At 42.8% G+C, this 17240-nt stretch overlaps 2 protein-coding genes across 5 annotated transcripts in view; both read left to right on the top strand.

Annotated features, from left to right (window-relative positions):
* The window catches only part of ano10a (anoctamin 10a), a 107310-nt gene extending 92089 nt beyond the window's left edge, over positions 1–15221 (top strand). For all 4 annotated transcript variants that reach the window (XM_052064718.1, XM_052064715.1, XM_052064716.1 and 1 more), the window contains 2 exons: positions 10493–10609; positions 14880–15221. In XM_052064718.1, the coding sequence (XP_051920678.1) occupies positions 10493–10609; positions 14880–14930 (168 nt within the window). In that variant the 3' untranslated portion in view covers positions 14931–15221. The remainder of the gene's footprint in view (positions 1–10492; positions 10610–14879) is intronic.
* Positions 1807–7113, top strand: LOC127600345 (uncharacterized). The gene is made up of 2 exons (XM_052064857.1): positions 1807–1847; positions 1918–7113. The coding sequence occupies exon 2, from the start codon at positions 2092–2094 to the stop codon at positions 2818–2820; it is 729 nt and encodes a 242-aa protein (XP_051920817.1). The 5' UTR covers positions 1807–1847; positions 1918–2091; the 3' UTR covers positions 2821–7113.
* Positions 15222–17240: the final 2019 nt, after the last annotated feature.

Below are 17240 nucleotides of genomic sequence, written 5' to 3'. Positions count from 1 at the left end.
CCATATTCAAAACTCATCTCAAAACCCACCTATTTAAAATTGCATATTCAGTTTAAACTCATTGCTTTTTATTAGTTATAATTTTATCTGTGGTTTAATTGCTCTTTTTTGATTGTAAAGTGTCCTTGGGTATTTTGAAAAGCGCTTATAAATAAAAAACCTCGCCTACGTTTCGGATTTCTGCCCATAAAAATTATGAACAGACATGACTCCGCCAAGGCAGCCCATTGTCCCTGATTGACAAAAGGCAGCCTTAGTGGAGGCCATCCCTCACAGAAAAGAAGCTAACATCAAATCGACAATGTGGGGCAAACTGACACTGTCCATACCAGAACAAAGCAACATGTATCAAAAGAGGTTCAGTACCCCATACTCCCAAATCCCGGGTTCCGCGCTGCATTTACCCGGCTTCCGCCTTCTCCGAGCCGACCGTGACACGGAGCCATCAGGGAAATCGAAAGGTGGTGGGATTTGCTTTTATATCAACGAAGAATGGTGCACTGATGTCACGAAGCTCGACGCACACTGCAGCCCGGACCTGGAGTCGCTGTCTTTAAACTGCAAGCCATTCTACTCGCCACGTGAGTTCACCTCCTTTTTACTAGTTGGTGTTTGCATTGCGCCACAAGCTAACGCTAACACGGCGATACAAACGCTAGCCGAACAAGTAAACAAACTCAAACTAAAATACCCAGAGTCACCCCTGATCATTTTGGGTGATTTTAATAGAGCACATCTTAACCGTAAACTTCCCAGATATAAGCAGCACATCGACTGTTTTACCAGAGAAGCTGCTATACAACAATCAAAAATTCATACCGATTGATCGCCCGTGCAGCTTTGGGTCTTTCTGACCACAATTTAATCCACTTAATACCTACATACAGACAGAAACTCAAATGTGTTAAACCGTTTTTTAAGACTGTGAAAAAATGGACAGCTGAAGCAAAGCTAGCTCTACAAGAATGCTTAGGCTGCACTGATTGGGGCGTCTTTGAAATGTCAACGGGCACACTGAATGAATACACAGACACTGTAACATCATACATCAGTTTCTGTGAGGACATGTGTGTACCAACAAAGTCCTTCCGCTCCTTCAACAATAACAAGCCATGGTTTACTCCCAAACTCAGGCAACTCAGGAAAGAGAAAGAGGCCGCATTTAGAAGTGGAAATAGGGCACTGTACAAACACGCCCGAAACCAATTGATAAAGGAAATTAACATCGCTAAGAGAAGCTATGCAGAGAGGCTGAAGAAACAGTTCTCTGCTAACCCCTCTGCATCTGTGTGGAATGGCCTGAAAGCAATCACTAACTATAGAATGCCATCCCCCCCAAACAGTGAACAATAAAGGTCTTGCTAATGAACTATACATGTTTTTCTGCCGATTTGAAAAGGACACCCCCATTTCCCACACACACCGACCTCTACCAGAAACTACTCTATCTACCTACCCACACTCTTTTTCTCCACTACAGATCCACGAACAGGACGTGAGATGGCTCTTCAAGCAGCAGAAGATCAAGAAAGCTGCGGGGCCCGACAAAGTGTCCCCATCCTGCCTGAAAGTCTGCGCTGACCAGCTGGCTCCGGTCTTCACACAAATCTTCAACAGATCCCTGGAGCTATGTGAGGTCCCATCCTGCTTCAAACAGTCTACCATCATCCCAGTTCCCAAGAATTCGGCAACATCGGAACTGAACATCGAAAGGCCTGTCGCCCTGACGTCTGTGGTCATGAATTCCTTTGAACGCCTTGTGCTTGAACCACCTGAAGAACGTCACCGGACGCCTGCTGGACCCTCTCCAGTTTGCCTACCGGGAGTGGAAGACGCAGTCAACATAGGTCTCCACTACATCCTCGAGCACCTCAACAGCACAGGGACCTACGCAAGAATTCTGTTTGTGGATTTCAGCTCTGCATTCAACACCATCATCCCGGAACTCCTCACCCCCAAACTTCTCCACCTCGGTGTGTCCCCTACGATCTGCCAGTGGATCCTCAGCTTCCTGACGGGACGGACACAACAGGTGAGACTGGGAGCAACAACCTCATCAACGCGCACCACCAGCACTGGAACCCCACAGGGATGTGTCCTCTCTCCACTGCTCTTCTCCCTCTACACGAACGGTTGCACCTCAACAATTTAGCTGTCAAACTCATAAAGTTCGCAGACGACAACGCGGTCATCGGTCTCATCGAAGACGGCAACGAGTCTGCGTACCGCCAACATGTGGAGCAGCTGGAGCTCTGGTGCAGCCGACACAACCTCGGGCTGAACACGCTCAAGACTGTAGAGATGATCGTGGACTTCTGGAAACATTCTTCTCCACAGTTGCCCCTCACACCATCCAACTGCACTGTATCAACCGTCGAGACCTTCGAGTTCCTGGGAATCACAGTCTCCCAGGACATGAAGTGGGAAGTCAACACCATCTCCATCCTGAAAAGGCCCCAGCAGAGGATGTACTTACTGAGGCTGCTGAGGAAACATGGCCTGCCACAGGAGGTACTACGACAGTTCTACACGGCAGTCATCAAATCAATCCTGTGTTCTTCGATCACGGTTTGGTTTGGGGCCGCCACAAAAAAGGACAAAATCCCACTTCAACGGACAGTTAGGACGGCGGAAAAAATCATTGGCACCGCCCTACCCACTCTTGAGGACTTGCACACTGCAAGAATGAAGACAAGGGGACGGAAAATCCTCCTGGATCCCCCGCACCCTGCCCACCACCTTTTCCAGCTACTCCCCTCAGACAGGCGCTACAGATCCATGCGCACCAAATCCAGCAGACACTTAGCTTCTTCCCTCTAGCCATTAACTCCCTAAACAGTCACTGACGTAGTCACTCTCTTGTACTACAAATGCTCCTACTGGTCACTCTAAAATGGTTCAATGATTTTCTGCACCAACTGTACAAACTGTCACAGTATTGTATTCTACCACTGATCACTTTAGCTCTGTTGTTGTTTGTTTATTGAACATAAAACGTATGCAGTAATATAAAGTAAAACTCTGCTTGATACTTTGCACATTGTCTCACTTACATTACGAAATAAGATAAGATAAGATAAGATAAGATATCCTTTATTCGTCCCACACTGGGGAAATTTACAGCCTCCAGCAGCAAGAATGTATGTAGAAAGCAGAAAGAGAAAAAAACATCAAACATCTTTCAATTAAATACAATATGAACACAATGGATAAATCTCAGTACTATTTACAATTTTCTTTCACATAATTTAATTATTATTATGATTGTTATTTTTTATTCATCAGCCTGACAGCAGTCGGTAGGAACGAGCGTCGGTATCTCTCCTTCTTGCAGCGCGGGTGTAACAGTCTCTGGCTGAAGGAGCTACCAAGTGCTGTCAGGGCGGGCTGGAGGGGGTGGGAGGGACTGGCCATCATAGCTTTTAGCTTAGTTAGCATCCTTCTGTTGCCCACCTCCTCCAGAGTGTCAAGGGAGCAACCCAGGACAGAACTGGCCTTCCTGACCAGTCGCTCCAGTCTCTTTCTGTCCCGGGCTGAGATGCTGCCTGACCAGCAGACAATGCCATAATGGATGGCCGAGGCCACCACCGAGTTATAGAACGTCTTAAGGAGTGACCCCTGAACCCCAAAAGACCTCAGTTTCCTGAGTAGGAAGAGTCTGTCCTTTCCTAATCAGGGTGTCCGTGTTTGTAGACCAGTCCAGTTTGTCGTTCAGAAGAACACCAAGGTACTTGTAGGAGGTCACCCTCTCTATGTCCATACCCTGGATGTTCATCGGTGCTGGTGAGGACTTTTTCCTGCAGAAATCCACAACCAACTCCTTAGTTTTCCTAGGGTTGATCTGGAGGAGATTCTGCTGGCACCAGTCCACAAAGTCCTTTGTCAATCCCCTGTACTCCCGATCGTCCCCTTCTGTAATGAGGCCAACAATCGCAGAGTCATCGGAGAACTTCTGAAGGTGGCAGTTTGGAGTGTCGTGTCTGAAGTCCGAGGTGTAGAGGATGAACAGGAATGGAGCCAGAACAGTCCCCTGCGGTGCTCCAGTGCTGCAGAAAAGCCGGTCCGACTCACAGCTCTGCAATCTCACGTACTGCGGCCGATTTGTGAGGTAGTCTATGATCCATGCTGTGAGATGGTGGTCCACTCCGCAGCAAATTGCGTCCCAGCAAATTGGGCTGGATGGTGTTGAAGGCACTGGAGAAATCAAAGAACATGATTCTCACAGTGCTCCCAGCCTTCTCCAAGTGTGACAGCACTGAGTGGAGGAGGTAGATAATGGCGTCTTCCACGCCGATGCCAGGCTGATAGGCAAACTGCAGCGGGTCCAGTGACGGGCTCACCAGCGGTCGAAGGTGGGCGAGGATGAGTCTCTCCAGCGTCTTCATCGGGTGAGACGTCAGCGCCACCGGTCTGTAACTGTTCAGCTCCTTAGGGTGGGGGGTCTTGGGCACTGGGACCAGGCACGAAGTTTTCCACAGCTGTGGAGCTCTGCCCAGCTTAAGGCTCAGGTTGAAGATGTGCTGGACAATGTTACACAGCTGGTCAGAGCAGGTCCTGAGGAGCCGGGAACTGATCTTGTCCGGACCTGCTGCCTTCCTCACATTCATCTTCCTCAGTTGGTTCCTTACCTGCTCTGTTGTGACGGACAGGCAGGAACCAGGTGACATACTGGGTTGATGAGAGCTGGTCGAAAGAGGAGGGGGAGGAGAAGAAGTCCTCAGTGAGAGAGGTTGCAGTTTGTGGTTGGGGGAAGGGACAGACGACTGGTCGAAACGGTTTAAAAAATGGTTCAGTCCATCTGCCCAGTCCTTGTCCTTCTCGATCACTGTCTTTGCGCTGTCATGGCCTGAGATGGTTTTCAGGCCCCTCCAGACACCAGTGACATTGCTGGCCTGTAACTGGTCCTCCAATTGCATCCTGTATATCTTCTTCCCCTCCCTGATCTTTCTTCTCAGCCGAATCTGCACGTCCTTCAGTTCCTCTCTGTTTCTCGGCCGAAAAGCTCTCTTCTTCTCCTTCAGCAGGGTCTTTATGTCAGGATTAATCCATGGTTTGTTGTTGGAAAAACACCGCAGAGTTCTGGTGGGTACGGTGTTCTCCTCACAGAAGTCTATATAGTCCGTGATGGTGTCAGTGAGTGCATCAATGTCCTCCCCATGAACCTCGCTGAAGAGTTCCCACCTGGTTGTCTGGTCACAGTTGGCTGCCTGTGCACCAGGGGTTTGTACACAGGCTCGAGAAATACCAAGTTGTGGTCTGCTCTTCCAAGAGGGGGGAGGGAGAGGGGTTTATATGACTCCTTGGTATTGGCATAAAACAAGTCCAAAATATTATTGCCTCTAGTGGCACAGGTTACATACTGCTTGAAGGTTGAAAGGGAGGACGACATAGAGACATGGTTGAAGTCCCCAGAGATGATCAGCAGGGCGTTGGGGGACTGTGTTTGCAGCCTGCTCACGACAGTCATCAGGGCATCACACGCTGCATCACTATTAGCCGACGGGGGGATGTACACTGTCACGGCTATGACGTGTGAGAATTCCCTCGGGAGATAATGGGGCCTGAGGCTAATGGCTAGCAGCTCAATATCCCGGCTGCAGAGTTTGTCTTTGATCGTGATATGCCCCGGATTGCACCATTCGTCGTTCACAAAAACAGCAAGTCCCCCACCTTTTCTCTTTCCACTCCCTTCATTCCTGTCCGCACGTATGAGTTGGAAGCCTTGCAACTCGACATGTGTGTCCGGAGTGATCGCTGTTAGCCACGACTCTGTGAGTAGCATTAGGCTAGCCTCGCGGTACTCCCTTTGAGGTCGCGTTTGCGCCGCCAGCTCATCCATCTTGTTAGGGAGCGATCTTACATTCCCCATGATGACGGACGGGAGGACATGTCTGTACTTTCTCCGCCTTGTGCGGCGGTCCTTCCCGGCTCGACACCCTCGTGTCCTCCTCTTCAACTCTCGTGGGATATCCGGTTTGTCACCGGCCAGTAGCCCGCTGTTAGCCCGCCATGCTAACAGCTGGTCCTTACTGTAAACAATGGAGTTGCGTGTGCTATCTGGATCTCCGTTCACAGGATACGTAAAAAGATTAATGTCCTTGCATACCTATTTGTCATGTCCTTGTTTACGATGATACTAATGCAGCGTGTTATACCGGAGACAAATTCCTTGTGTGTTCTTCATACTTGGCCAATAAAGATGATTTTGATTCTGATTCTCATTCTGAAATCCTCCTTGAGATTCCATCCCATGGGTGCTTCTTAAAATGTTCAAGTTGACAAGTTAAAGCAAGGCTTTTTTTTTTTTTAATTTTGTTGAACGCTGTACCCAAGGCGAACAAATCCTCGGTGTGGTTCCAGACAAAGCAAATGAAACTGATTTTGATGGTCTAAACTAGAGGTCACCAACTCTGCCTCCAACTCTGGTCCTCAAGGCCCCATATCCTGCATGTTTTAGAGACATCCCTCCTCCAACACACCTGATTCGAATGATCTGAATCATTATCAGGCTTCTGTAGAGCTTGCTAATGAGCTGATCATTTGAATCAGCTGTGCTGGAGGAGGGAAAAATCTAAAACATATGCAGGATAGGGGCACTCGAGGTCCGGAGTTGGTGCCCCCTCGTCTAAACATCTGTGAAAATTTAAGGTTTGGTTTGTTTATTGAACATAAAACATATACAGTAATAATTTGACAAAAAAGGACATTTAGCCTTCCATGCACTACTGCATCCAACCCTGCTGTTTTCTATGAAGAATGTTTGCATTCATTCCTGTCCAAATTTTGCCCCTCACGTGACAGCTTCCTCCCTTCTCTAAAGAATCAGGACAGCAATTGAGTTGAAAAAATATACCGGTACTTAAATGTATCTAAGCTCACAGGATTCACTTTTGCTATCTTAAAAACAAAACATTCCGATAGTCAACAATTGTGCTGTTTGGCTTGCTTTCCAACGAGGACAACTTCTCACCTCTCCAACATTTTGAGCATTCAAGAGCAGTTATTCATTTGTTTTCAAGGTATTATCACATCTTTAAATTGGTTAATATTGTATAAAGATAACATGCAAAATGGGGACATACCAGTCATATTTTGTAGGATAGATAAGTGGGTTCATCTTCCCTCTCTTACATCAATCCAATGTTGCAGTTTTCGACTTTGAATGTGGCTGTTGCATAGTCTGCTGAAAACCTTCAGAAAACAAACCTAAAATCACTTATTTTGGTGGGGTATTATTTTCTACGTACATGCTTTTCAAACTTGTGTAATATTATTTTTCATTCAGTTTATTCGGGCATTTCAAGATTTGAATGACGAAATGAATTAAACAACGTGACAGAAAACTTGCATGTAGACGAAAAAAATAAAAATGTAAATTGAGTCATAAATGAACAAACACTGGACAAGTTGTTAACTTTCATAGTAAGTTATGCACTTTACTTTGGAGTCAGCCAATCCTTCATTCAGCATCACCAGTTGGTCCACAATGCGGCTGCTCACCTCTTACTGGTACTTGTAAGAAGGAGCACATAACTCCTACTCTGGCATCCCTTCACTGGCTCCATATACATTTTAGAGTTCTTTTTAAGATCCTATTATTGGTTTTCAAATTTTGAAATGGCCTCACTCCACCTCTCTGAGCTTCTCCTCACCTACACACCTGCCCGATGCCTCAGGTCTGTGGACCAGAAATTATTAGAGCTACCGAGAACTAAGGGGAGGCTCAGCCTTTTCCGTTGCTGGTCCCTCCCCCTCGCTGCCCATCTTTAAAACGTGTCCAAATATATTTCTATTCTTTGGCTTTTGACTCAGCATGACTCAGACTCAAGTTTTAGTTTGACTGTTTTTTTGCTTTTTACTGTCTTTGTTATTAATTTGTTTTATTGTTTGACATGTACATATGATCTTTGTCCATGTACAGCACTTTGTATACAGCGGTGGTTGTTTTAAAGTGCTCTATAAATTCAGTTGAGTTGGGTTGTGCAAGGAATTACCTTTATCATTGTTGATCAAATTTATGACATTCACACTGTAAGCGACCGAAAATATATCAACCATATGCTCGTCAAATGCCAACACGCCATCGTGGGAGTGCTGAAGCCGATCCCAGCCTTCATCGGGAAGTCGGCGGCGGAGACCCTGAACTGGTTGCCTACCAATCGCGGTCAATGTCAATTGATCATTTACATTGTGTTTTATAGAAGCAACACAACATATATAATTCAGATAATTGTAGGGATTTGAAAGAATAATGTTGTCGTGTTTGAAGTTTTTGTCAATCAACATCTGGAATCATTTTTCGAGTTTTTGTAGCGTCTGTTCTTGGTCAATACAAAACTCTGAAACTTTGGATAAAATCGAAAATGTGATTGCTTTGTTTGCACACTAACAGTATGCACATACTCAAGTCCAAGTGCTCGTTGAGTGACAGCGGCGGAAATGCATATATCCAATACATCAAGTCAAGACAAGTACAACATTATTGTCAAATGTGCTGCATGTGAAACATAAAGCACTGATGAAATTTCTTCCCTCTCAACCAAACAAGAGACAACAAGAGAAGCCGCTGTGGGTGCCCACGTCACCATTAAAAGAACAGTTAACATAACATGACAAAATAATACAACACAACACATAAGACACAGACAGTCGTGCAATCCTTTCCACTTTTTCCTCATACACTTTGTTGTTTGAAGCAGTTATGGATGAAAGAGGAAAGATTCGAAGTGTCCTTTCACCAGTGGATCAAAGATGTCATGCTGAAAATGTGCAGACGTCCGCTACAAGCTTGAAAGCAACAAGAAGCTGCATCGTCCACTGACGAATAAGGGGTGTTCACACGGCAAAATTTGGTCCGGTGCTACGCCGGGGCTGCCCCAGTAGAGCGTTCACACGTGCAAATTAGCTCCGGCGTGGCCCCGGGAAAACCGCTTACACCGGACCAAATTTGATCCACCTCAGGGAGGTGGTTTAAAAATTTGCTGCAAAGCAAATGCTCGTTTGCGAAGCAGCACCGATGTAAATTTGCACATGTGAACGCAACTGGGCTAAATTTGCTCCAGAGCAAATGCTTGTGAACAGGTGATTACGGCGAGAATTCGTTGCTTTCGTGCTCTGTTGGACTTCCGTCATGTGTTTGTTTAATAACGACACAAGACTTGCCTGGTAACATCTTTCCTTTTGTAGGAGATTGGACTGTCTCTGAGTTGTTTGTGTACTTTGTTCCTTTGTTGTGTGTTCACAACCCCCCGCCCCCTATATAATTTATTTTGTGATTTCCTCTCTTGATTTTCTGTTTGGCTCATTACGCGTTTGCTTTTCTGAGTGTCATTGAAGTAATTGTTGATTTACGTTTTCGGGGGCGGTCACTCTCGAGCAGAAGGCACGGAATCCGAGAAGGAGAAGGACGTGCCGGTCCAGTAGTCGCTTGAGTTGTGTATATACAGTACGTTTTAAAAAGAACCAACACGACAGCTCATTTGTTTTCTGTCGTTTTGCTCCGCTGCAGAAACTGCCTTGTGAACGCAAGTGGGGCTGCACCGACGCTGTTCCAGTGCTGACATGCTTTGTACATGTGAACACTCCACACAATTTGCTGCGGTGTAAAATATATCACAACAAAATACAGGTGTACATCGGTGCAGCGCCGGAGCAAATGTATGCTGTGTGAACACCCTTATTTCGTGTCCCATGTAAATCCGCTTCAATTCCAAGCCGCGACTCCCAGTTCCACAGGGGTGTCACAGACAACTTTGGAGTGACATCCTCCCTTAGACCATTCAGAAACCACAAAAATAGTGCATCTCATCGCATTATTACTTGGATACAGCAAATTCATGGATTACTAATTTTGAAATCGGCCAAATAAATTGTAATAGTTTAATTATTGTTCAAAGGAGTGTAAACAGGGTAACAAAATTATTGCAGAATCTCAACGTTATTTATTACACAAGACAATGTGACATTTCCGTCCACATTTTAGCAAAGATCAAGCAAGTTGACATACATGATTTGCTGTTGCGATCTGGTATTGAATTTGACACATTTGCTATCCATATTCATTCAGCACACACAGCACTTAAAAGGATTGTGGCTACACTTTTGAAGTGTCCTTTTCATTATTTAAGATATTAGCCAACGCAAGTCGCCAGTATACATTACTTTTACAGTTGAAGTTATCATTGTTATAAATGACTGTAGGTTTAATATGTGATTCATGCTTGGTAAAAGATGTTTCATTGTTTTTTGTTTTTTTTTGAAAGCGTGGTCTGAGGAAGTTCTAAATTTGTTGGCAGAGTATTCTCAAATTCAACTCTGAACATACAGATTTGTGGCAAACATGTATGGACGATTTAAGCACAAATTTCTACTTATCACCAGTAGCGAAAGAAGTCCAGGTACACTCTGCCATCAAATGTTTTTGTGACATGGTATAGTTCGATCAAAACACCGTAAAAACTAATATTTTTCCTATTTTGAATTGTAATTTCAGCATGGATTGTTGGCCTTCAAGTTTTTCCTAGCCTTCATGGTCCCAGATGTTCCCAAACACATCCAGATCAAACTGGCTCGTCTGGAATTTGAATCAATGGAGGCCCTCAAAAAGAAGGTAAAACCAAAACTTGGAATTGTTCTTCTTGTCATTGCAGGTGATCAAGCAGCAAAATTAACTTCACAGGCACAGTTTTCCAAGAAACATGAAAACAATGACCAACAAAGAGAGGCAGGGCACAAGGGCTTTTCAGCACCCCAAAATCTTAGTTGTGAAGGAAAACACTAGGGCAGTGGTTCTTAACTTTGTTAGAGGTACAGAACCCAACCACTTCATGTCACGTCCCGGGGTTGCCAGCAGGGGACCTGTCACACACCTGTCACCCATTGCGGAGTAATTGCTCAGCCTTTATTTGGACGCTCTGGCAGTCTACTCACTGCCGGAGAATTCCACGCCGTGCCAAAATTTCTCTCGCCCTATTTCTACTTGCATTTGATTCGTTGCCTCTTAGCCTTGTGGCTGTTATTATGCGTCGTTGTTCCTCTTGCGAATGAAATTTATATTCATTGTCTAATCTGACCCTCCTTGCTATCTTTTTCCGCAAGCGTTTTCTGTTGTCCTTTTATTTGATCCCTGGTCCCTATTTTGACCAGCGCTTTTTGTTATTCTCCCTGTCGGGTTATTTTGTGTTCATATTAAAGACTCCTTTTGTTCTTTGACAAACATCTTTCTGTGTCTGCTATTTCGGGGATCCTCTTCCTTATTTTGTTGTGCACGGAGCAATCATTCTATCGCTTCGGGCACAACGTGACACTTCATATGCACATTCACCGAACCTTTCATTCGTGAAAAAAATAGGAATTTTTAAAAATTCAACGTTTAAAAAAAACATTTATTAAGATAGAAAAAAAGTAAATAAAATTTCAAGATGTAAGTATGAGGGTTTTTTTTTTTTAATTTTACGACATAGTATCACAACAGTCATGCGTAGACTAATGAACGAACAAAATTTCCCCACCACTAATTGGACAATCAATGTCATGTGATATCTGCAGCCAGTGATGGTCAAGCGGACGTGTCATTACGAATTGACATGTTGAGTCGGGTGCGCCTTAACCTCCATGGCAGAGGCTCCGTCGAACCCCTGAGACCGCTTCACTGAACCCCTAGGGTTCGATCGAGCCAACAATTTTTTTTCACTGTTGATGGACAGTAGTAATATTGCGTGAGAGATTATGTGTGAATAACTGCTCCAAGTGAAAAATGTTCATGTAAAATTGAAAATTAAAATTGTTATTTCAGTAAATATTTGCATTTTGCACATAGAAAACAGATTAATGATTCCATGTTGATGAGAGCATTAAAATGGGGAAAAATAGGACCAAAAAGACTATGAAAGGAAATTCAGAAATGATAAAAAATGTGTGAGTAATCACGATTAATTTTTTGTGAATTTGAGTTAATTATGACAGTTGCATTTTAATTAGATTAAATATTTTAATCGTTTGACAGCTCTAATATATATATATATAGAGAGAGAGAGACCCATTGAAGTTTTCTTTTATAAGCATTTCTTTAAAACGTTTTCTTTTTTTACTTCTATTTTGATGAAGAGATTAATTAGATGTGCAATTATTAGATATTTCACAGAGGGCACAGGAGGAGCAGGGTCTGAGTTGACTTAGTTCAGACACAGTTAAGATGCCATGAAAATGAAAAATATATATTTTAAACAAGTTAAAAGAGAAAACTTAATAGGTATTTTATGTGGCAAAATGGAGAACAAAACTAGTAAAATATATACTTATTGAGACCAATTATTTTTTTGCAGGAAATGCTCAGAATTGTCATATATTCGGCAGCAGGTGGCACGCGTTCACTTAAGCCGGCTGCACACCTGCTTTTTTCCAGTGATTGCACCTGCTATATCTAGGCGCTGCGGCGGTTGACCCATTGCCGGAATATTACATGCCGTGCCACTGCTGTTGCCCATATGCCAAAAATTATTGTTCGCTACCATTTCGCGGTTGGTTATGTTATCGTCGTCCCACAGGACTCATTATCTTAACCGTACGCGTAGTAGTACTCGTTTAAACATACTTTCCTTGCCATTGTTTTGCAAGCGTTTTCTGTTGTCGCATTTCCTTATTTTCTGGTGCTCTTTTTGACCAGCGTTTTCTGTTGTTTATTAGGTGGGATTTTTGTTTATAATAAATAATATTTATTATGGGTCCACGAGGCCTCATGAGGCGTGTCGACACAATGACACAGTGTTGCTACTGTACCGATACTGTGTCGCTGACCACTGCCACCTGCTGGACCTTCAAAATCCCTGCAGCCAACCCACTTGACAGACTGAACAAACTGATTTGATGATGACGTGTATACAATGCTACCTCACGCTACCCAATGAACTGGTACTGAATGAGTTAAAAGCTTAGTGTAGCCACAAGCACCATTGTTTATGTTGTTGTTTATGCTGTTTATATTGTCTATACTGTTCAGATTACATGTCTTTTTTTATATAGTGTAGCTGCTATCCTTTCTTAGCTGCGTGTGTTTAATGCACAGCATGTTTACATGCATGTATGCACTGAGGATTGAGAGGAAGAAATTTCATCTATGCTGCATGTCATACATAAAGCATATTTGACAATAAAGATGACATTGACCCTTGACATGTCATTCACATCCATGCATTCATATTGTATCATTCAATGTGTTTCAATAATGTGAAATTCATGTGAATGAGGATGCTTATGGGCTTTGTCTTCACAATTTTTGATTTAGAAAAATAAGATGCTCCAGTGTTTTAAATTTCAGTCTGTTGCATTTAATGCATGCTATTTCCTCTGTTGTGGAGAAGACACACACACAATGGAATAAGGCATGTAAAAAATCCGAGAGGCGCTTGGTGAGACAAGGAGATTTTAATTAATACCTTATTCTCCAAAAGGAGATCAAAATGGCTCTACGCGGCGGACAATTTGTATTTGTCCGGAAGCTGCTCCATAATATGCACGTACTGTAGCAACGTCACTCGAGTGAAGCGCGTCTCAGCACTCAGCAGTCGATAGTCTGCTGCTCTCAGCTGTGCGCGCGAGCACGTACTTGCGGCGCCGACCCAACCCACGCCACATATTAAGCTTTGAACTACGACAACAGCTAAGCTAGCCTAGCCAATGTAGTGATGGTCGGCAGACACGTTTACGTTTTATGTGACTTTTAATAGCAACGTGGCAGAGTCATCAAACATGCGGTGTGCTCACTCGCAGTCACTTTCTGGAACTCCCCCTAAGAGGCGGGACCTCTCAATCAACTGGAGTATGACGTACAGTACAAACGTTCATAAAACACTTCTCATATAATAATAGCCTATTATATGACAGCCGGCATGACGCGAGAAGTCAGACGGACAAATTTTTTCTGATAATCAGTGTGTTTTCCGTATTGCCCAAACATGTATTTTTATTCGAGCGAGGGTGGGGTCTAGCTTGTTTCGGCAATCGGCATCGTGTTGCCAGACGCACTTCCTTAGGATACACTGTGCGGGCTTTTGCTGCGTCAACTCCCCCTGCACTGAGTCGACGCCCCCTGGACTAAGTGCCGCAGCTTGGACTGTGCCAAGCAGCAGATGCAGTCTAAACTGCACCGGTGCAGTTCACGTGTCAATTAGCAGCCTGGACTGTGTCAACGCAGCCGATGTGTCAATTAGCAGCCTGGACTGTGTCAACGCAGCCGATGTGTCAATTAGCAGCCTGGACTGTGTCAACTCAGCCGATGTGTCAATTAGCAGCCTGGACTGTGTCAACGCAGCCGATGCAGTCTAAACTGCGCCGGTGCAGTTCATGTGTCAATCACGTGACGTAATGAAGCGGCACATGCACCGACATGTGGTTTGCTCTGTGAGCCCGGCAGCATGCATCAACGCATCGGTGTCGCTGGACCCATCACTAATAAATATTATTGTTTTGACAGATTCCTTGTCGGTGTCTGCTATTTCGGGGATCCGCTTACTTTCGTTTTCTCCGTTACGTACGAAGCAGTTCCCTTTCCCTACTTCGTGCGTAACGTGACAAGAATATGGTACAGCCCCAGACACCCGGCTTATACTTTGGGGCTGTGCTCCCCCAGACCTCCTCCTGACTTTCCTCGGATTTTCTCTTTTTCATTTCACAGCCCAGATAGCCTTCAGAGAGATTTTAAAGTCTTCATTTTGCTGTAAAGGATGTAAACTTTGTTATTTTTATAGCTTTGCATTCACCTTTTAGAAATCAAAAAGTAAGGACCATCACAATCTCTTCTGATATCAACCCGATTTTTTAGAATAAAACAAAAAAAACATGAACTTGACCACCATAAAATGTGTGTTTGTTCTGTGTTTCAGAAAATGTGTGCAGTTCCAAGGCTAAGAAGAGTTGCCCATGAAGAAGAGTGAGGAATCAATGCCAATTGATGACCTCAACGGCATTTACATCTGGAAAAGTCTTCAGATTATTTAAAATCTCTGATATCTCACTATGCTGCTGTGTAGAAGAAATTGCTGTCATAAAGGCTTGAAATCCAAATAATTTGAGGGGAAAAAACTTGGACAACACAAGTGAATATGTTCCACCAAAAACTCAAAACAAATGTTTTTTTCATCAGCTGAGCTTGATTGAAAAAATCTTATAATTCATGAAAATTATGTGGTTATATTAAATGCTTGAAGTAAAGGGGTTTTGAACTATGTCGTTTTATGGTGTGCTTGTTTTAAGTGGTGCACTTAGCTCACAGAATGTTTGAACCCACTCAGCCTAAAAATACTTTTAAGACAAAACTGATGAAGAGTGGTCTACACAATATGAATCAAAAGACCACCATTTTGAATTTCATTTGTATACTGGAGGTCGTGTGTTAAAAAATCTGCTTCACCATTATTGTACCCAGTCTCCTTGAAATTACCAGCTATTCTGAGAATTAAGTTAAAAACTGCTCAGAGGTCTTATGATCAGAGTGTGCAGGATTCTAACGAAAATTGGGCGTATGTTGAACAGCTGAAGATGGCTTACCGATAAAAGTCAGACCTACCAAGCCGTGCGCACACACATCTGTATGACATGTTCGCTTAATTAGACTTGGATTTGGGAAAGTGTGCATATGGATTCCATCCTAATTAACCATATATGGTTAATTTGAAGCAGAAATATTCAATTATGTAATTAAAAATAGCTCTATAAAAAAGCAGATTATCCGGAGTACTTTATGAAAGACGAAAATACCATTATTAAGAGAACTGCAGAAATGGCAAATGAATTTAATGAGTATTTTAATATCAGTAGTAACCTAGCAAAACAAATTCCTGATCCAATCAATTCTTTTGAAATAAATACATGGAAAAAAACCTCTTCCACAATGTTTCTTACTGCTGTGAATCAGAATGAAATATTAAATATTGTAAAAACATTTCAAAATAAAAAGTCAACTGATTGCTTTAAATTGATATGACAATACAAAAACAAGATTATTGAACTCGTAGTGTGACCTTTTACACACAGATGCAATCTCTCCATCCAATTTTTCCATCAAAAATGAAAACAACAAAAGTCATTCCAATTTTTAAAAGTGGAGAAAGACACTTATTTACAAATTATCGACCAATATCAATGCTACCACAATTCTCAAAAATATTAGAAAAACTATTTCTTTGCAGGCTTGATAACTTCCTACAAAAATATGTGTTATTAAGTGAAAAGTAAGAGTACTCGTAAGAGGGAGCACATGACTACACACCTGCCCGACGCCTCAGGTCTGTGGACCATACATTATTAGAAGTACCAAGAACTAAACTGAGGCTAGAAGGGGATCGAGCCTTTTCTGTTGCTCGTCCCTCTCTCTGGAATGATCTCCCACTGAACATTCGGCAAGCCTCCTCGCTGCCCATCTTCAAAACCCTCCTCAAAACTCACTTTTTTTGTATTCTTTGGCATTCGACTCAGCATGACTTAGATTTGTTCTGGGTTTTACTGTTTGGTGCTCTCTACTCCTTTTATTACCGATTTGTCTTACTGTTTATTACGCATGTTAAATTGCTCTATGTACAGCACTTTGTATGCAGCGATGGCTGTTTGAAAGTGCTCTATAAATACTGTTGACTTGACTTGACTTGAAAATCAATATGGCTTCAGAGAAAAACTGATTACCTCAATGGTAGTAATGGAGCTTGTGGAAGCAATCACCACTAATATAGATAACAAAGAATTTACTGTTGGGATTTTTCTAGATCTAAAAAGCCTTTGATACAATAGATCATAGCATATTATTGAATAAATTAGAGAGATATGGTATTATAGGCATATCAATGGATTGAAAGTTATTTGGAAAACAGATATCAGTATGTGCAGTTCAACAGTAAAAAATATCACCTACTGAAGATTACCCATGGAGTTCCTCAGGGGTCTGTTCTTGGACCAAAACTATTCATCTTATATATAAATTATATATTTAGTGTCTCAAAACAATTCAAATGTGTCCTATTCGCTGATGATACAACTTTCTACTGCTCTGGAGAAAATATGAAAACTCCCGAAAATTGTAGAAAATGAATTAAACAAATTTAAAGACTGGTTCGATAGGAATACATTATCACTAAATTTGAAAATATCCAAGTTGTTTTTGGCACGAGACCAATCAAACACCAAGTTAAAATAAAGGTAAAGTAAATAGAAATAGAACGAGTTTATGAAAATAAGTTTTTTTGGATTGGATA

Source organism: Hippocampus zosterae, chromosome 5 (assembly GCF_025434085.1).
Source record: "Hippocampus zosterae strain Florida chromosome 5, ASM2543408v3, whole genome shotgun sequence".
Classification (NCBI taxonomy): domain Eukaryota; kingdom Metazoa; phylum Chordata; class Actinopteri; order Syngnathiformes; family Syngnathidae; genus Hippocampus; species Hippocampus zosterae.
This window is presented reverse-complemented; position numbering and strand designations above follow the sequence as displayed.